We start from the raw sequence: 22050 nt of genomic DNA, 5'->3' as shown, positions 1-22050 counted from the left end.
GAATAGAGAGAGATAGTGGCAGTGAGAAGAGACAGCAGCAGTGGGAGGGAATGAATGAGACAGTAGCAGTGAGAGAGGGCAAGAGGGAGGCAGTGGCAGTGAGAGCAGACAGTAGTAGTAGGAAAGAAGGAAGGAGCCTGTGGCTGTGAGACAGGAGACAATGACAGTTACAGCAACACAAGGAGATAATGACAATGAGTTGGGTTGAATGAGAGAGTGGGAGTGGGCAAGCTTACAGCGACGGACTAGTAGGTGTTGGCGAATTACAGTTAGGAGAGCTTGTGAGACTGAGAGACGAGTTGAATGTTAAAAAGAATAGGCATACGTTCGCTTGCCAACATTCTTCGGAAAATTTTTAAAAATGCTGAGGAAGGTAGAATCAGGTAGTTGGTATGCCAGTCTTCAGAGAGTCTTTTAAGCAGAAGTACATTCGCCTTTTTTGTGCTCCCATAAGAGCAGTTTTCGCTGGCAATAATAGATCTCAGCGGAAGTAATGGCGGAGACGAAGTTCACTGGAACGGAAGAACTGGTGGTGCTTTTAGAGTTAACACGAAAGTTAGAAATTAAACTCTTAACATGTCTGTTCCCAGATTGAGTGGTGTTTGATCTGCATCTGTATCCGATGCTAGGGACATCTGTAAAAGAACACTCCAAGACAAACAATCTTACTTTTAACTCTGGTAGCCAAATATCTACCCACATCACATAAATAGGATAAGTATGATATGTGATGAAAAAGAAAACAATATTACTTCCTTTTAAATAAATTAGAATTCTATGGTGTCATGGGCAGTGCTGCAAAATGGTTCAAGTCATACCTCGCTAACAGGAAACAAGGGGTATCAGTGCAAGGGACAAGCGAATTAAGTCATCAGTCATCATCAGAATGGGAAGAAATTACATGTGGTGTCCCACAAGGATCCATCTTAGTGCCATTGATTTTTCTTGTGTACATTAATGATCTATCATAAGTTTCACTGCCAGAAGCAGAGTTCGTTTTGTTTGCAGATGACACAAGTATTGCAATAAATAGTATGTCGAGTGTAGTTCTAGAAATATCTGCTAATGATATTTTCATGGATATTAATAAACAGTTTAAAGCCAACTCACTGACATTAAACTTCGAAAAGACTCACTATATGCAATTCAGAACCTGTAAGAGGTTTCCACCCAGCATATGCATAAAGTATGAAGAAGAGCAGATAGACGAGGTTGACAGTCTTAAATTCCTGGGATTGCAACTTGATAATAAATTCAGTTGGGAGGAACGCAACACAGAACTGCAGAAACGCCTTAACAAATCTGTATTTGCAATTCGAGTGTTAGCAGACATAGGCGACATAAAAGTGAAAAAGGTTGCATACTTTGCCTACTTTCATTCCATAATGTCATATGGTACAATATTTTGGGGTAATTCTTGAAGTCAAACAAAAGTTTCCAGAGTCCAAAAGCGTGTAATACGTATTATTTGTGGAGTAAATTGACGGACGTCCTGTAGAAACCCCTTTAAAGAACTGTGTATACTAACTACTGCCTCTCAGTATATTTACTTTTTAATGAAATTTGTCCTAAATAATATACCTCTTTTTCCAACAAACAGCTCAGTTCATACATACAATACCAGGAACAAAAATGATCTGCACAAGGAGTTAAAAGCACTTACTTTAGTTCAAAAAGGGGTCCACTACTCAGGAAGAATCGTCTTCAATAATTTGCCAGCAAACATAAAAAATTTACTTACAGATAAAGATCAGTTTAAAAGGAGCCTGAAAGACTTACTAGTGGCCAACTCCTTATACTCCACTGACGAATTTTTTAATAGAAACAAATGATGTATTGTATACACTCATACTATTAGTATTGTTATTTCAGCTTAAAAAATGATGTATTGTATATACTCATACTATTAGTATTGTTATTTCAGCTTAAAAAACGATGTGTTGTATATACTCATACTATTAGTATTGTTACTTCAGCTTAAAAAAAAAAAGATATGTTCCACATCCACGAGGATCTCCTCAGTACGGATCTATGGAACGAAAAACTAATCTAATCTAATCTAATCAGGTGGTCAATTCACCATTCCTGAAAGGAGTGAAAGCAGACGTTCGTATTCAGGAGTGCCTGCATCATTACACAAGAAACACTTTGGGGAATCTGAAAATCTTTGTAATATAAAGTTGAAATTACAGAGGAAATATAAATTTGCAACTGTAAATATTAACTTCCTCTGCAAGGTTCGGAAACTCAAGCAAACAATAGACTTTTTGAACAGCAGCAACATCCTGCTAACAGCCATTCAAGAAACAACGTATGTTAATGACCTAACAATGGATACTGAGAAATATCTAATTTTTGAAGGTAAATCGGCAGACAGGCTTTCGATCTGAAATCTCAGAATTTTAGAACCAGCCTTCACAGTTCACAGAAACATAAACCGGAATATTGCTGACTTTGATTCTTTCAATGAAAGAATCTCTGTTTTAGCTATTAAATGCAAGAATAAGTATTACTAAAAATTCAACTATCATACAACAACCAGTGAAAACAACAAGAAGAACCGAGACCAAGTACAAAACTTCTGAGAAGGTCTGGAAAACAAACTGTCGAAAGTTTACAAGAACAACATAATAATCATGATACTTTAATGCCCAACTGTATAATGAGAAATCAGTCCGAAAAGTTATTGGAAATTATCCAGCTCACAAGGGCACTAACATTCAAGGTTGGTAGTTACATGCGAGTCATTTTATCTCAAAATCATGACAACACACTTAAAAAACAACTGCCTAGAAAGCGAAAAACATGGCTCCCACCAAACCCCAAATTGTGAGATCAGTTTAATAAGCAAGCAGAATAAATTATTAGGCACATCAGAGGTTCTTTGAAAAAGAGCAATGTGAAACTGTAGAAGAATACAAAAGATTAATTTTAAAAATAGCTTCTGCAAATGAATAAAGTCATAATGAAGACAACGCACAAAACAGACAAATCTTAGAAATAAGACGAATCAAGAGTACCTAAAATTAAATGCAGCGACTGTGATATGTTCTACATCGCACAAACTGGACGAAAAATTACTATAAGATACAATGAACATTTAAACAAAAATGAAAACTGCCTCTCCACATCTGGTATGCAACTTCGACAAAATCAACACTCTTCAATAGATATATGCAATAATCCTACCAGTCTTCATAGAACCGAAAAAGAAAGTTATATGAGCATCGTACACGAAATATACATCTACAAAAATTTGACAAAAAACGAAAATCACATCCTAAATGAACAAAGAAAACTAAGAAATAATAATTCTTATTGGTAACAGACGATTCAGAAGAAAACCAAATCCTAATTTTGGAAAATGGCATTCACTATCATACTGCGTAAGTAAAAAAAAGATAGTACATCCAAATAATACACTGTTATATGTATACACATAGATGTATGTACCGATAATAACTTGATTATATTAAGCCAGCGCCAGTAAATGAGCCATGCTCGAAACCAGTAGTACTAAATAAAACGTATATAAAAAAGCAGCTATGGTTGACTATCATTACAATGTATATCATACAATTTATTGCTGAAGAACAGCACACAAAAGAAATATTCAAGAATAGTTCTTCTTTGTACGTCCCGCAGTCGCTGCACACCGGAAATGAAAATGGAAAACTCGCCAACTGTGAAGAAAGTTGCAAGCTACTGGCACCATATTTTAAAAAGCTATTTAACTATGGTAAACCGATGAAACAAATGAAATTCAGTGATAATATTCCAATAAATGAGTCCAAGATCATGTTAAGTCACTGTATTTATAAAGGTCCGTCTTGACCACATAAACCGTACTAGTAACAATTACCGGTTTCGGCCGTTGCCATCTTCAAATTAGTTACATATAGAAAAACAGTGGTGTGACAACGAAAGTTCAATTAGCTGAAGTGGTACAGACTTAGTGGTACAGAAGAATAATAAAAAATGCTGATTTGGTTAATAGCCATGCACACTAGCCAATATATATATCAAGGTGCACAATAAGTGCTGGCAATGGCCTGGGTGCGTCCTGTATTCACACAAATAAGCGAGGCCAGAAGAGAGCACTAATGCTAGGATACATGAGTAACCGGTGTATTAAATTCAATAGTTAAAATGCAGTACGTGTCATGATCTAAAATTATTTCATATGGCAAAAAGAGCGTCTGGTAATAAAACACGAACTGACATACAATATGTGGGAATAAAACCCATGCTTAAGCTCCACTTAAAAGGCGTGAAGTGTGATATTACGAGGCTCGTAGCCTGACATAGAGTAAGTAGGCTGTTTAGGTTTTTATGTTGGTAACGCCACGTAGCGCTCTGTATGAAAATCACTGACTGTGCTATGTGCAGTCTGTGGCTAGTTTGCATTGTTGGAATTTGCTATTGTAGTGTTGGGCAGTTGGATGTGAACAGCGCGTAGCGTTGCGCTGTTGGAAGTGAGCCGCCAGCAGTGGTGGATGTGGGGAGAGAGATGGCAGAGTTTGGAGAACGGGTGATCTGGACGTGTTTCCGTCAGAAAAAGGAAATTTGTGAGACTAGATGTCATGAACTGATATATATATATATATATATATATATATATATATATATATATATATATATATATATATAGAGAGAGAGAGAGAGAGAGAGAGAGATGACTTTTGAACATTATTAAGGTAAATACATTGTTTGTTCTCAACCAAAATCTTTCATTTGCTGACTATGCCTATCAGTAATTAATGCCTTCCGTAGTTAGAATCTTTTATTTACCTGGCAGTATTGGCACTCGCTGTATTGCAGTAGTTCGAGTAACGAAGATTTTTGTGAGGTAAGTGATTCACGAAAGGTATAGGTTATTGTTAGTCAGGGCCATGCTTTTGTAGGGATTATTGAAAGTCAGATTGCGTTGCGCTAAAAATATTGTGTGTCAGTTTGTTGACGATCAGAATAAGTAAAGAGAGAAATGTCTGAGCACGTTCAGTTTTGCTCAGCTGTTTGAAAATCAAATAACGTAAGAGGTTTACCGGCACAGTAATTTATAATTTTCAAAAGGGGAAGTTTCAATAGTAAATAACACACGATTGTGTAAAAATTGGAATAAAGATTTTAAAAATAAATCGAAACCTTTCATCATGGGAAAACATTTAAACATAATGGTAAGGGCAAGATAATTAACAAGACAATGACTATTAATTTAAATCTCTATAGTCGATGACACATTCGGTGTGGAATCTGAGTCGCGTCGACTTGCGGCTTCCCTGTAAGACGTTAATTTCATGTGGCTGCGATTACGGAAGACGGCCCAGTATCCTGCGCCGGCTACCAGCGGCCTTATCGAAACCTCTTCTGGACATATTAAATCCTGAATTAGATAAACAAGTTGTAGAGTACTGAGCTGTATTTAGTGGTACCACATATTACTACCTAGGACACATTCTAAACCTTAAACAAGTAATATAGGATACGAAAATACCAAATAAGAAGATACTGCCATTATTTGTTGAGTTTAAAAAGTCTTATGTTTCGACAGACAGAGACTCTCTCTTCAAAACCATGGAGGAATTTGCAGTAGATAGAAAAACTCCAAACAAATTCCTACAAACGCAGCATCTAAAGCTGATCTTCTTGGAACAACTTCTAGTATCTTCCAAATCGTATTAGGAGACAAGGAGACGATTTCTCATCACTATTATTCCATTGTGCAATGGAAAATGTTATAACAAATTGGAAATTAGAGGAACGAAAATAAAAGTTAATAACTACATGAAGTTGGGTAGATCGAAAGAAGCAATAAATTGTTTGGTCTTTGCAGACGATTTGTAACAAGAGATGGAATCTTAGAGAATACAAAGAAAAGATTAAAACGTCTAAAGGCGACAGATCCATAAATATCTTTTTAAAACACAGAATACATGACTAGTGAAAGTAAACTACCAAGAGTTTTAAAACTCAAGTATGGGAACATTAAGAAAATGGACAGCTCTAAATATCCAGATGAAAAAAATTGAAGAAAGCGAAAAAAGAAAGTACTAAATCACAACTGAAAAGTGAAAAGAGCATAGATAAAAGTGAGGTATCTGCACTATAAAACAGTTTTTATAAAGATGTTAAATTAAGGCATTATAATACAGTTGTAATGCTAGATGTCCTCCCTCGGTCGAAAACAACACTTCTATAATAATGGAAGATGGCATTAGAAGATTTCGAAAAGAAAGAAATATGAATCCTGCAAAAATATTAGCTCCAATCAGGAATAAAGACGGCAATTGGATTTTGATACCAAATAAGGAAATATGCTAATTCTGTCCTAAAATAACTTGTGATACCATGAAAAGACGTGTTACAGTCTATGAAAACCTAGAGAGAATGGAGGAAGACAGATTCACGAGTTGAACGAACCGATCAGAGAATCAACGTGTCTCTCTGCAATAAGGATAATGGTACGTTTTATTCCGGCTGTAGTTGTTTTCGCATATTTATTTTCTTCTACGTCGACGGGTCGTTAAATCCTAACCGTTCTTTCCCTTATCATTAGATATGGTTGAGTACTGGAGGACGAAATCCGTGGCCTACCCGTTCATCTGACTTGAATTCTTTCCATTTTTGTGCTTTGAGAACATTTAAAATATTTCATTTATGCAACAGACATCTATATTCAAACACGCTTTATTAATCTGTAATGGTAACGTGCGAACTCTTGTCACCGTGTGATGGTAGTAGAATGAATGCAACATCCCACGATCTTAGAAATTCACGGTTGTCGAGAAGCAATAGGAAGACATTTTGCTGTTTTTTGATGAGTTGATGGTGTTGAAAACAATTCAAATGTACTGACAAATCCAAACAGGCAGTATGATATTTTGCAATGCTCTACTAACAATAACAGAGAAATGAGGCATACATTTATAAGACTTTTCTTCCTTATTTTGTTTCCAGGACTCCGTCTGTAGCGTTTGTCCAAGTGTATTTGATATGTTGCATATATCTATCTGTTATGGGTGACTGTAATGAATGATTATACAACATAGTATTGTGTTGGTGTTGTTATGGATATGAAGGATGCGAGAGGTGCTGACACTTATCTTACACATATCTAATGACACCAATGAGACCACTGAGCTTAACATCCACTTTCTACGGACAGATTAATAACAACAATGTAATGTGCTCATGTTCCATGGTACACCGCAAAAGGTCAACTGTGCACAGTCTGGTGATCAGGAATTGTGCGTCACGCCATCTATTGCCTTTACTCTATTATTTTTGCTGATAACACCTGCCAACACCGGAAGTTGAACCTTTTACGTAGAAGCTGGTTCTGATCGAAGTGAAAATTCCAGCTATAGAGGAGAATGTTAAAAATGTAAATAATTCGAGTGAACTCATTATTTACTATCTGTTCACAGAAACTGTACAAAACAATGTCTCCAGTGATTGGAAGAGGTCGGCGGAAGAAAGTGCTAACCTTCGTTCAAGTAAGAATTAGTCTGATCTTTTATGTTTTTGAATGCACAATATGCTGGTAACAAGTAATACCATACGTACCGCTAGAGAATACTGTATGCTACATAAATTTCTTTGTCTTAGTGTATTTATGTTCATGTCTTTGAATTTAACCAAACATATAAAATGTAATAACTCAAAATACGCTGTTGTACGTCAGCACTTTTTTCCGTCGACCTCTTCTTTTTGCACTAAGTAAGTTTTTCTTCGTAATTTTTTATCAGCCACTTCCTACGGACGAATAAGTAGAATAAATACTACAAATTATCAGACCACTCGAGGATAAGATACGAGAGGTGGGAGTTTCCTGACGTCAAAACACTCAGACTTTACTAGAATCGTATTTGGGAGAAATGGAATTCAATTACCCGTCTCGTCACCGTGTGTGAGTGCTGTCCATACCGTAAGATAGTTGTGTGTAGGCTTAGGGACTGATGACCTAAGCAGTTACTCCCATAAGACCCTACCACAAATTTCCAAAACATTTCGTCATCGTGATCTGGCTTTCAGCGGATTCTTCAAATGATTTCAGGTGAATACCGGGCTACTTCTTTCAAAAAGGCCACAGCCGTAGTCTTATCCATTTGCTTTTGTCATCAGTCTCTAACGATCTAGATGTCAAACAGACGTAAAAACCCTAACCTCTCTTCAGTCCAAGTCGGTTGGCAGAGTTCGCGTTTAGGCTGATAGGTAGAGCCGTATCGTAAGGTCCTTCCGGTAGTCCAGTCGTGCCCGTCTCGGCAATAAGAAACGCAGAGTGAGGGGCGGAATGAAGAATTTGTGGGCAGGCCGGTAGCGGGTTGGTGTAATTAGCGAGGTGTGTGTCAGGCCACGTGTGGTGTTTTTGTGGCAGCGGAGTAGTTGTGAAGGCTGCCGGCAGAGCGGCTGTCACGGCTTCCGGCCCGCGGCGCGGCGCCCCAGTGGCGGCGGGGCCCACGCTGCGCTCGCACGACTGCGCCCTGCGGTGAGTCTCAGCTGCTCCTCCCGCTCTACCACGTGCCTATCTGTCCAACTGTTCTCATGTCAATGTTTTGTTGCTATTACTATTGTGGTTTGGTGGTTCCGCTCAGAAGTGTCAGATTACAAGCTCGAAGGTTCAGGCTCCGTCGCCAGGTTGGTTCTCGGATTTTTTCTTACAGTTCGTGCGACGTTTACCTCTAGTTTCTCCTCTAAATCGTCATCTGATTTGGTTCTAAGGCTGGATGAGGCAATCTAATAAGACCGTGCCTAGCAAAGCGCAACGTCACTCAAAGGAACCGACGTAAATGGAAGTTTATCATGCTCACATAATGCAATGTAACAGCATTATGTGCAGTTTAGGGCTACACAAAGCGTACTAGGTTCTCGGTAAATTACTATTAAATCCCACATACAGCTTGTCGTATATTATTTTGAACAGTATTTACTGTAAATTTTTCATTTTGATAATGAATTATTAGTGAAGTTTCTAAATAGTTGTGAGGATTTTCTGCGGGGAGTAGAGAGAGTGTGTCATTACAAAAATTACTCGAGGTCGAAAATACGACGCCTTTCTTTTCAATTTCCGTTGTAAGGCAAGAGAAAATTGATACCACAGAGTAGCGTGTAGCTTTTCCCGCAACTCTGAATAATGTATAGTCATGCGCAGTTTACATTTTCGTCTTGACTTTGCGAAGTGAATGCGGAAGTTCCTGCTGAACAGAGTCCTATTAGCGGGACCAAATTCATTTCGGATACATACACACTGTCATCGTCGATGTTAGCATTTCCGTTCTCTCCAGCACGTACCCTGATGAGTTTCTCGAGCTGGCGACTCATTTCTCTGAAGGTTTGGTTCCCCGCTAATAATGTGTTTCTTGGGTAGGCGGGGTTGTCTCAGATTTCGTAGGACAGAGATAGCAAAGTAATTGTACAGTGAAGTGTTAACTCAGCATCTGAATAACTTTAGGTTAAAATCAGAATAAAGATGCGGCTGTGGTTAATACGATCGCTGATAAAAATTTTTACCGGAGCATTGACACAAATGACAGTTGTCACTTCACGACGGAAGTGTTACGTACCGGACAAGGGCATGCATGTAAACATTAGAAAGCTATTTACAACTGACCCAGTAATGTAATAGAAAAGAAAGTAAATCAGATTTCGCCCCAAAGAGCCAATAATACGAAACAGACTCCTAGTTCGCTGTTAAGAGCAAAGCGGAAAACAACAACGCTCAATATTTAACTTACGTACTTGTTACATGTTACAGTGAACTGAGTGGACCACCAGATACATGCATTGACTGCTGCTTCCAAAAGAGGTGTTGACCGTCACGGCGCAGAGACGGCTCACCTTCGGTATCTGAATACTTGCATTACTTGGTCGTGCCATCAGGCGAAATTTTGATGCCTATAATGTTTTTTTTCAAATTGAAAATGTAAGATATTCGATGATAGTATGCCACACTTCAAACGAATTTAATATCAACTGACATTAAGCGACAACTGCTGTCAGGTGATGTCTTATTTGATAATTCAGGTACCGCCTACTGTCCTTCCAGCGTGAACACCAGTGCAAAGATCAAAGTGACAGAAGAAGCAGTCTGCTGTACACACTTGCATAGTAGCTTCTGCGTAGACGACGAATCTATGGTTAATAAGAAAATGTACCTCTATCTACGTTCAAGATTGCGACGATCATTGCAGATTTAAAAGATCTATTTGCGTGGTTTGTTACTGTCCTTCCACTTCCATAACATATTCAGTATCAAGAAAAGTAGTAGACATGTAGCTCCGAAAAATGTCAGTACCTGTAGATTGTGTTTTGTCCTGAGCTGATAACTACGTGGCACAAATCCAGCACAAGAAAAAGACTGAATAACAATAAAAGTGTAATTGCAGATGACTTTAGTGCGAAATTCGTAGCGACTGATTCAATCCTGCATTCGAGCAACGAAGGACACCAGTAGGTCCGAGAGGTTAAATAAATCCAAAGTACCACGTGTCACGAAAGAGCCATTTCAATACATATATCAATTATTAAGAACCCCAAACGATAGTGCTGTAGTTGTTTTACTGATCTGAATGGAAGTAGCTTTTGTTATGAAAGATTCTTACTCCGTTGTGATTTGCAGCTTATTGACAACTTTTTTCTAAAAAATGGGATTTACGCGTAATTTAACATTCCCATATCAGTGTTGCTAGCAGTTACAGCAGCTGAAATAGAGCAACTTTGTTGCTCTGCTTCCACATGACCATCTTTATTGGTTTGTTATTTGTCGGAATCGGCTTTACGCACTGTTTAAAATCTGTGACTTACACGTGCCGGAATATCGTGAAATTCTAGCAGCAGTTACCATCAAAAAACGTCAAATATTATTCACCGATATAATCGTGAAACAACTTTTCATACATCGCATGCACGCACACGTAAAACTAAAGAAGATGTATCGAGCTCAGTTCATAACATGTACTTGTTACAGTAGTTCAGTTTCCTCAACAAATTATTTCTGGAAGGCTGATATTAAAATTTGCAGATATTCAGCACCTTAAGATCACATTATTCCCCCTATGTGTGTGTTTCAGTGAACGTAATGTCGTATATGATCCACAAGTGATTGCCTGATATAAACTGCAACTCGTTCACGTCAGACGAGCTGTGACGGGTCAGCCATTACGCTTGTATCACGTGTCACGAAAACGCCCACACGCGCTGCTAGAGTTCCATTTGTAGTTTCAAATATAACATCAGTATCAATCAGAGAGTTAGGTACTGCATTTCACACAAAAGATGCAAGAAAACAGCCGAAATGGGAGAGTTGATGCAGAATTATTTTAGTTCAAACATTCGGTGTGGGTTCGTCTGATCGAAAAAGAGTGCCACGTCATTAACACAGCTCTCAATAAAATGCAACTTCAGATCCGTATCCTCATAGTAACAGGGATGACAATGCTGGAAGTTCCTCCACACATAAATGGCGGCATACCAGCACTGAATTACAAACACCTTTCTCATTTATGACCGAAGAACATTGTCGCTTGTTACTTACAAGTTCAGTATCAGATACGGACAGATCTTTCACAGCTATTGATCTCTTTAACATTATAAGCGTGGTGTGTATCGGTAGTTGTGTATCTCAAACTCCACGTCTGTTTGTAGGGCAAATTTCTTCATTACAATGTGCAGATCGGCTAAAACAACAACGAATCAGGGTTTCTGTGCCCATTTGTCCATTATAGGGGTGCGTGTGGCATTTGAGACTACGCGGAGAATGAACATTGCCTACCTTTTTACTTCACATTAGATTAACCACTACCTTGAGAGAGAGAGAGAGAGAGAGAGGAAGAAAACTTAGAGATTAACACCCGCTGTGGATCGACGTCATTATAAACAGAGGACTAATTCCGGGATGGAGAAGGAATCAAACGTCACCTTGATGAAACCATCCTGGCGTCCGATTAAAGTGATTTAGGGGAACCACAGAAAACCAAATGCAGGATGGAACGCCGCTCGTCCCGAATAGGAGTCGAACGTCTTAACCAGTGCGTCATGGAACACTGAGTAATAAAGGTAGTATACCTTGAATGTACAGAAGTCATTCCTTCCAAAAATTCAGTATTATGAAACATATACATTTTCGCGCAATGTTGCTTACGTAATAAGTCGGGCGACTACGTAATTACCGAACATACTTTTTCTTGTTTTTATGAAATGCGAACTGAGCTTCCAGGCAGCTTGTAATGGCTCTGAAAACGTAGCTAAAATAACACTTCATAAAGACCGTCTTGGACGTAAAATTGTTAAGTTCTTTATTGCGATACTGCCTCAAGCAATCTGTATCAACCAACGAGACCGTTGTATTGTCAGTAGTTGGAAACTTACTTTCTACATGGTTTTGTTGCTCACCGTACTCTTTCGCGCCACTTATACAGTCTTTTGCACCAGTTACATCTAATTAACATTTCTGTCGCAGCCGGTGGCAAGAGAAGATATTCCTACGTCACTGTCTAACCGATCTTCAAATAAGCAGCGCTGTTTTTTAGTATTTCTGAGCTGGAAGTGTCTTTTGTTGGCTTCGAGCCACCGGCGTGTGAGTTTCCACTGAGAGGACTTCTTGTGTTTCGAAATTGATACAAAAAAGGCGCCTCTAATTGAACCTACGTAGTTGCCATTAATCAGAAGTTAAAATACGTGCCACTGAAACCTGAATGTGAGCGCCAAGGAATTGTAACAGCCCCTACTTTTGTTGCAGGACTCACGGGTTCTCCTATGATGAAGCTCTGGAGGATGTTCAGGAAACCACAGACGGCAGGCGCAGGTAAGTCATCATAACAGCATTTATCTGTAATAACAATTTAAGTGCATAGCAGATTAATATACCCAACCATAACAAACAGTACTGTTTAAGGCTGGATGATGCTATTTTCATCTGAAATGAAAATGAAGCGCATCAATAAAGGGCTCGAAACAAAGATGTTAATTGTTCCGTCTTTCGAATTACATTTCCCTCATTCGCGTTTGCTGTCAAAATCTGTGAGTCTTTTGGAAAAATTGAAAAACAGCTATGCAGTGTCGTACAGCAGATCTGTTTTATTCACAGTATGTAAAATTATGTTTAAGAAGTAAAACTGATTACAAGGCATTCTAATATCCAAATAATTTATAAACTCTAATGTGTCGATAATAGAAAAATAGTACAATGAGCGACTTACATGTAATTCAAACGAGAATGATAATCATTTAATGCTGTAAGGAAGAAGAACGCCAATCTGAGGTCGTTGGAATATGACATCATGTTCAACACACTGGCATGTTATCCTGAGTTTATAGGAAGGCTACATGTTTATCTGAACACGAACCGAAGTTCACTGGAAACAAAAAAGACGTGGGTCGATGAGTGGGGCGACACTGAATGTTATCAAAACCCCATCTCCTAGGCACGTGGCACTCGAGGAGAGGTAGATGACGGACTGGAGAAAACACTACCTCAGTAGCAGAAAAATTAAAGGAGAAATCAGCGGTGATCTTGCTTAAAGAACCATTCTAAGATCTGCTTGAACTGGTTCAGAAAGATCGTATTGTTTCAGATATCATCCATTTGGTTCCTTGAGATGATATATCGGTGATGAATTTCGTCATGCCTTTCCTAAGATAAGTACTTCTGCACAGAACCTCGAAAATCATAGCTCTCCTGCCTGCGTTAGGTATCACCCCTGTACATACTACACGCCTGCATTTTAGTTTCTCTGTAATTCTCCCATTCAGATTATCCTGAAAAACAAAAGGGGAATCTAAGTATGCGAGAGTTTTGAGTCAGAGATACCGGTGTGGTACATACAGTTCTAAAGTTATCGGTCATTACAGTTTTAAAAATGGAATACTCTCCACGATCTAGAATCAGGTCACTTAGAAGTCAGTGTAACACATTTACTGCAGCACAGCTTCAATATGAGCTGATACTTGCTGTCAAACAACAACAAGCATTTAATTACACACTGTTAATGAAAACTTACACTACTGAAGCACTTGTCTTAGCAAAAGAACGATATAATTTAACAATGATCATTAGTGTAATTGAAACTCTGGCTTGTTCCCAACACACAAGAATGAATCACAAAGCGGAAACGATGGAAATCGTGCGAAGGAAATGCAATTTTATGGAGGATATACCGGAGGAAACGGCCTTGTGGAAGAATTATGGTAGTTCACATGAGCGCCCAACATTTATTTTCGAGGTTTATTTACGTACACCGAACTTTGTAAAAAGCGGGAACATAAGCTCGTTGACCGCGAGTGTACGGAGGCCGTGAATGTTTCCGTCGTCGTAGCTACAGACTGTTTGGGGATTCTATAGCAGTTTTATTTTTAGGAGGACTCCCTGTTAACAGGGATGCTGCGCCTGCTTCCTGCTGGAGGATTTATTCTCTTGATCCCAGCTGCGTCGCCCGTATTGACTGCCGACGCCAACGTATGGAACCAAATATTTCGCTTTCTTTAGAATACCAGTTGTGCTATATCTGCCTTCAAAGTGTGTTTATTGATTTCTTTGAGGAAATGAACCGAACGAATCCTTTATGTGTGTCGAAGGAAGAATTTCAGCTCTACGCGAACAGATTCTCAGATGCTCAACGAAACCTTTAGATTTTTGTTAATCTAGAATATGTATTATAAAACGTTTTGGTGACCATTCTCATTGAGACGTAAACTTTGATGTATAAACTAATTCGACGTGCATCTCATTGCTAATAACTATAAGCTAATAGTACGGTAATTGAAACAGGTTTCTATGTGAAACAGTTGTTCCTCACATAAGTTTGAAAAGGATATAACAAAAGAAAATCTGCAGTTGTGACCACAGGGAAACAGCAATTTGATAAACATGTGACTAATTGCTGAGATGGCGCAATAACATTTCGGTATATACGAGACTTGTAAGATTCAGTATTAGCAAAACTTAACAAGTAATCATGATATGTTCGTTATTAATACGGCATCTTCGAAATGTCTGTTAATATCGATAACAAGCAACTGCTTTAATAACTAAGATTTTTGGCCAAAATCGATGACTGAACACAAAGCAAATATGCGTATTTGTAGCTTGAAGATGGGCACCTAACATCAGCCACTGTGAGTTATCATTCATATATTGTAATGCCAACATCTCCTTCAGAAACCCACTTGCATCTGCTGACGTAACGGATGGACTTGTACTTCAGTTCTGCAAATCATAGAACTGATCTCGTCTCAGCATTTATGAATATGAGACGACAGTGTAACTACAGCGATGCTCTTGTAGAGAGAGCGTTTGTCAGATAGTAATTTGGAGGTAGAAAATTATGCTCACTATCGTGGAAACCGAAGTCTGTAATAGCATTGCTGCAAAGACAGTGTAGGATACCACGCAAGTCTGCATTAATAATTTAGAGCAATCGTCATTCTCAGTGTTAGAACACACCTGCAGCAAGTATCTGACTCAGACATAATTAATTAGTATCCTTGCAGGTTCCTTTTGCTTTATGAGTGATCAGAAATTCTTTCAATTCCAGAAATAAATTAGTATAATGAAATTACTCACAACGTAATTTAAAATATATAAATAAGAAATAGATGATTAAATTTATCCATTACGAATACTTTTGAACACCATGACTGTATATTAATAGAGTCAACAGCTACAAATCACTTACGGAATATTTTTTAATTTCCGTAAACTAGTTTTCGACACTTTCCAGGCTCGTTTTCGGAAGGACTTTTAGAAGTCACAGATTTCTGTTAAAATGAAAGTTCCGCCATTTTAAATATATATATACCTAATGGATGAAAAATATAGTGAACCAGAAAGTGGGTAACATTATACCAATACGATGTAGGATAAAAAAGTTAATTTTTTTTAGAAGTTAAAAATTATTGAAATTGTAAATTGCGTTACTTGCATTTTAAGCATAATCAGACTTTTGTAAAAGAAATCATCGTCGAAATATATTAAACTTGGTTATATATTGCAGGTGTCACAATGAATGAATGAGAACATTGTCACAGAGTGTCTAGCAGAGGTAGAACTAACATATCTGGCATACAGTGAATAACTATACCATAAAATGATCACCAGAAACAATCATTATGTGTGCAGGTACACTGTCGAATTTACTAACAGAATGGAAGCCTAAGATGAACATCGTAGGCTGTCAGTTTATGTGACGAACTCAATGTTGAATACAGAGAAGCGTTGTGAGCAACAGACCAGAGTCCCATAAATTAAATTAAATTAGAATTGTAGTAATACCTTCATCTGCTGACGTGCATTGATATATATCAAAGGGGACAGGTGAAAATGTGTGCCCCGACCGGAACTCGAACCCAGGATCTCCTGCTCACATGGCAGACGCTCTATCCAGATTGAGCCACCGAGAGCACAGAGGATAGTGCGACTGCAGGACTATCTCGCGCACGCCTCACGCGAGATCCACATTCTCACCTTGTATGTCCACACACTACATTCGTAGCGTCCCACCTCAACACATTCATTACTCGTGGAAGACATTCTTACCAAGTCCCGTAAGAGTTCGGGGAGTATCTGTGTATCTGCACAGAAGAAGAAGGTCGTGGCCGGTATTGCCAGAACTATACAGGGTGTTACAAAAAGGTACGGCCAAACTTTCAGCAAATATTCCTCACACACAAATAAAGAAAAGATGTTATGTGGACATGTGTCAGGAAACGCTTAATTTCCATGTTAGAGCTCATTTTAGTTTCGTCAGTATGTACTGTACTTCCTCCATTCACCGCCATGATTTCATACGGGATACTCTACCTGTGCTGCTAGAACATGTGCCTTTACAAGTACGACACAACATGTGGTTCATGCACGATGGAGCTCCTGCACATTTCAGTCGAAGTATTCGTACGCTTCTCAACAACAGATTCGGTGACCGATGGATTGGTAGAGGCGGGTCAATTCCATGGCCTCCACGCTCTCCTGACCTCAACCCTCTTGACTTTCATTTACGGGGGCATTTGAAAGCTCTTGTCTACGCAACCCCGGTACCAAATGTAGAGACTCTTCGTGCTCGTATTGTGGACGGCTGTGATACAATACGCCATTCTCCAGGGCTGTATCAGCGCATCAGGTATTCCATGCGACGGAGGGTGGATGCATGTATCCTCGCTAACGGAGGACATTTTGAACATTTCCTGTAACAAAGTGTTTGAAGTCACGCTGGTACGTTCTGTTGCTGTGTGTTTCCATTCCATGATTAATGTGATTTGAAGAGAAGTAATAAAATGAGCTCTAACATGGAAAGTAAGCGTTTCCGGACACATGTCCACATAACATATTTTCTTTCTTTGTGTGTGAGGGATGTTTTCTGAAAGTTTGGCCGTGCCTTTTTGCAACACCCTGTATACTTATATGGATATGGTGCCTATTCTTTCGGACGCGACGTGGCATGGACTCAAAAATGTCTGAAGTAGTGCTGGAGCGAATTGACACCATGAATCCTACAGGGATGTCCATAAATCAGTATGAGGGGGTGGAGATCTCTTCTGAACAGAACGTTGCAAATCATTCCAGATATGCACACCCCACACCATTACAGGCCATCCAGCAGCTTGAACAGTCCCCTGCTGACATGCAGGGTCCAAGAATTCATGAGGTTGTGTCTATAACCGTACACGTTCATCCGCTGGATACAATTTGAAACGAGACTCGTCCAACCAGGCAACATATTTCCAGACAACAACGGTCCAATGTCTGTGTCGAAGGGCCCTGGCGAGGTGTAAAGCTTTGTGTGGTACAGTCATCAAAGGTACAAGAGTGATTCTTCTACTCTGAAAGCCCATATATATGATGTTTCGTAGAATGGTTCGCACGCTGACACTTCATGACCCAGCATTGAAATCTGCAGCTATTTGGGAAGGGCTACACTTCTGTTACGTTCAACGATTCTCTTGAGTCAGTCGTCGTTGGTCCCGTTCTTGCAGGATCTTTTTCTGGCCGCAGTGATGTCAGAGATTTGATGTTTTACCGCATTCCTGATGTTCATAGTACACTCGGGAAATGGTCGTAAGTGAAAATCCATTCTTCATCGCTATCTCGGAGATGCTGTGTCCCATTGCTTGTGCGCCGACTATAGCACCACGTTCAAACTCATTTAAATCTTGATAACCTGTCATTGTAGCAGCAGTAACCGATCTAACTACTGCGCCATACACTTGTTGTCTTATATAAGCGTTGCCGACAGCAGCGCTGTATTTTGCCTATTTACATATATGTGTATTTGAATATGCATGCCTATACCAGTTTATTTGGCGCTCCAGTGTATAATCATGCATTAGTGCAACGTAGATCAGTGGTAAAAGCAACATAACGTAACAATCTGTCGAAGTGTAGTATGAAGCGGACTATGGTTGCCGTAAAAGATTATCACATATTTCTGTTTGTAGAGTGACGCTAAGTACTAGCTCTGTAACAGGAAGGTAGGAATCACTTTAATTCACCATCATGAGTATTATTACTTGGAAATACTACTTATTGTATAGTGTATGCATTACAAAAGTAAACAAATTTTAAAATATGGAAATTTCAGGCTATGTGATAAACATGCTTTTAGTCCTCATTTGTTCACACATTTCTTCTCGATGTGCATCGTTGTTGAACATACTTATTGATTCTAAATACGGTTTGCTAATAACTGATAATCAACAGTGAGGACAGCAATGACCTACCAGTTGCAAAAGTTGGGATTCATCATTACTTAACTCCAACATACCCCCCTAGCTACATTAACTGACTGATGCCGTGTTGTGTGGTCCGACAAGTTGCGATTTTGCCTGTTTCAAATGATCGAAGACATCACGTCCTTCGACGGACTAATGTGGCGTTTGATTTCTCCCGATTGCCGTGAACATTAACCAGGATATTTATTTCAACATTTTGTGTTGCCCTTTCTTCTACACCTTTATGATAAATATGCAATGGGCGCTCAAGTATCCCAATGTAACGGTCATGTTCACAGCGCTGCAGGCATACGTTCTTGGTTTCACGAACACTCAGTGACCTTAGCGTGCCTCGATTGGCTCACTATATCAGCCATCTTAATCGAACAGAATTTGTCTGAGATTATTTGGAACTACGCGTGAAATGTAGCAATCAGTATCACTGTAGTTTGGTAGCTCTACGCGATCACAAAACAATCGTTCGATCTATACTTGAGTATTGCTCATCAGTGTGGGATGTCAGGCTGACAGATGAGATAGAGAAGATCCAAAGAAGAGCGGGGCGTTTCGTCACAGGGTTATTTGGTAAGCGTGATAGCGTTACGGAGATGTTTAGCAAACTCAAGTGGCAGACTCTGCAAGAGAGGCGCTCTGCATCGCGATGTAGCTCGCTGTCCGGGTTTCGAGAGAGTTCGTTTCTGGATAAGTATCGAATATATTGCTTCCCCCTACTTATACCTCCCGAAGGGATCACGAATATAAAATTAAAGAGATTCGAGCGCGCACGGAGGCTTTCCGGTAGTCGTTCTTCCGGCGAACCATACGCGACTGGAACAGGAAAGGGAAGTAATGACAGTGGCACGTAAAGTGCCCTCCACCACACACCATTGGGTGGCTTGCGGAGTATAAATGTAAATGTAGATCAAATCATCAGTAAGTAGCTTCAGATAGATATGGTATATCTGAAGAAACTTGGAGCTCTTTTCGTCGCAGGAGGTCATTATAAAGACTACAGGCGAGCTGATGCCTGTTGAAGGTGCGTAATGTTTTTTGTACAACTGCGCTAAGTTCTTCCGCCACTCTGTTTGCCTAACTGCAGTCTCCAAATCCGTCTGTGAACTGATGTATGCAATATTTGCTTATGATGTGAACCTTACATGCGACAGCATTGTCTAAACATACAAAATTACATCCCTGCATTTATGATGAAGTTTTGAAATGAAAATTATTTAGAAGACCGATCTAGATGGCAAGGGGGGATAAATCAGCCCCTTACGTCTTGATGATCTGTACTGTCCAGAAGTCGATGTGAACAGAGACATAGCCATCAGGCAGCAACTAGCTCTGGAGTCTTGCCTTTATCCTCCTCTTCACCATATATGGAAAAAAAAATCCACAGACAGTGTAGAACGCAGTATCAGTCTGAGGCAGTCGGTTTGCATTCTTACGAGGTGACCATTGTATCACAGACACTGTAAGGGAAGAATGTGGTTATCGTCATTTCAAAACTCCTGAGACACTGGATTTTAACAGGTTACTTGTCACATAGAAAAACAGAAAAGAAGCTGACACGCTCAATGAACATAAAACAGACACGGGGATCTTACGAAACAGATAATCTGTACTACTATACGTAAATGGCAAGTCGTTGTTTAACTGTATTAACAAACATCTAGAAAAGTTCTTGACAGTTATCTGTTAAAAACGACTACGAGAAAGAAAATGCTGTGCTGTGAAAATGTACTGTTTCGTTTTCTTCCTGGCAGTCCGTTTTAACTACGACAGCTAGGCCGATTGAAACTATGCGGAATACTGTCATTGAAGCTACTACCATCACAGATACAGCAGGAGGAGAGGTCTCTCATACCCCGTATGACAATGAACTCAATCGATTTATCCATTCATTTTTAGTTACCTCAGCTCCAAATCAGCGCTTCGTTGGCAATAACAAAAAAACAGCGTTCAGTGTCAGAGGGAGTGTTACGGCGTAAAGTCAGTGCCGGCACGCCAGTTGGGAACGACAGAGAAGGGATGGCTGCGAGAAGAAGTCAGCCAATCGCTCGCTGATCGACCTCCCTCCAGGACGACAATGCGACAGCAGCGGGCCGTAGACGAAGAGGACACAAGCGCCGCGCCCGACTGGTGTCAGCCCATTTCGATAGCAGCTTCAACGTTAGCCACTTCGTTAGGTGACGCATCGCAGCTCTTCACTACTACTCCTTACGTAGCACAGACTTGTGTTTGTCTATTCTGGAAAAGACTGATTATTTTGTACGTTGGCCTTTGCTTGCGACAGATCTATGAAAGTTAAGTATTGTATATGTCTATTTGTAATACAACTTATTAATACGAGCTATTTAATTGTTTGTCTAGCGAACCGAGTATGCAGAATTCCTAGACACAACAGGGAGGGGGGAAGTAAATGGACATAGAGATGGGGAAGAAGGGGATGGAAAATATGGTTCAAATGGCTCTGAGCACTATGGGACTCAACTTCTCAGGTCATTAGTCCCCTAGAACTTAGAACTAGTTAAACCTAACTAACCTAAAGACATCACACACATCCATGCCCGAGGCAGGATTCGAACCTGCGACCGTAGCGGTCACGCGGTTCCAGACTGCAGCGCCTAGAAGGGGATGGACAGAAAGAGGGAGGAAGAAGGGGTGCAGAGTAAGTGGTGGCAGGAGTTGATGGAGACAGAAGTGGGAGCAAAGGAGGAGATGTTAAAAGAGAGAGAGAAGGAGGAAGAGGTGATGGACAAAGAGAAGGAGCAGATATATATTAGGACGTATATCCCAAGTGCCGTATCCATACATATTTAGTAATTGCGAAGCATTGCTGTGTTCAGTAGTATAAAGTATGTAGGTGACAGTTCTTTTAAACAACACAGTTTGAAGATCATGCAACTTTAACGATTTCTCAACGCCAATCATTCCCCCTACTGCATTACAGCAATATAATGAGGCTGCTACCAAGTAGAAGTGTATTATATTGTATTTTGACCGGGGGCCTAGAAACGACGGAGAAGCTCCGTCCCCGCCGCAGCCGCAGTGGTCCACAACCCCACGACGACTACCGCAGTCCACTTCACCCCTCCGCCGCCCCACACCGAACCACTCTTTCAGGGTTATTGTACGGTTTGGCACCCGGTGAACACCCTCCCTCCCCCCCCCCCCCCCCCCCCTCTCACAGGGAACGTCTCACACCAGACGAGTGGAATCCCTGGAATCCCTATGTTTGCGTGGTAGAGTAATGGTGGTGTACGCGTACATGGAGAACTTGTTTGCAGAGCAATCGCCGACGTAGTGTAGCTGAGGCGGAATAAGGGGAACCAGCCCGCATTCGCCGAG

General features: G+C 40.0%; 1 protein-coding gene across 1 annotated transcript in view; it reads left to right on the top strand.

Annotated features, from left to right (window-relative positions):
* The first annotated feature begins 8459 nt into the window (after positions 1–8459).
* The window catches only part of LOC124556461 (glutamate receptor-interacting protein 1), a 615250-nt gene continuing 601659 nt past the window's right edge, over positions 8460–22050 (top strand). Inside the window, exons 1-2 of the mRNA XM_047130411.1 lie at positions 8460–8488; positions 12737–12802. Of these exons, the coding sequence (XP_046986367.1) occupies positions 12754–12802 (49 nt within the window). The 5' untranslated portion in view covers positions 8460–8488; positions 12737–12753. The remainder of the gene's footprint in view (positions 8489–12736; positions 12803–22050) is intronic.

This window comes from Schistocerca americana, chromosome X, assembly GCF_021461395.2.
Source record: "Schistocerca americana isolate TAMUIC-IGC-003095 chromosome X, iqSchAmer2.1, whole genome shotgun sequence".
Classification (NCBI taxonomy): domain Eukaryota; kingdom Metazoa; phylum Arthropoda; class Insecta; order Orthoptera; family Acrididae; genus Schistocerca; species Schistocerca americana.
Note: the sequence above shows the minus strand (reverse complement) of the source record. Positions and strands in the feature narration are given on the sequence as shown.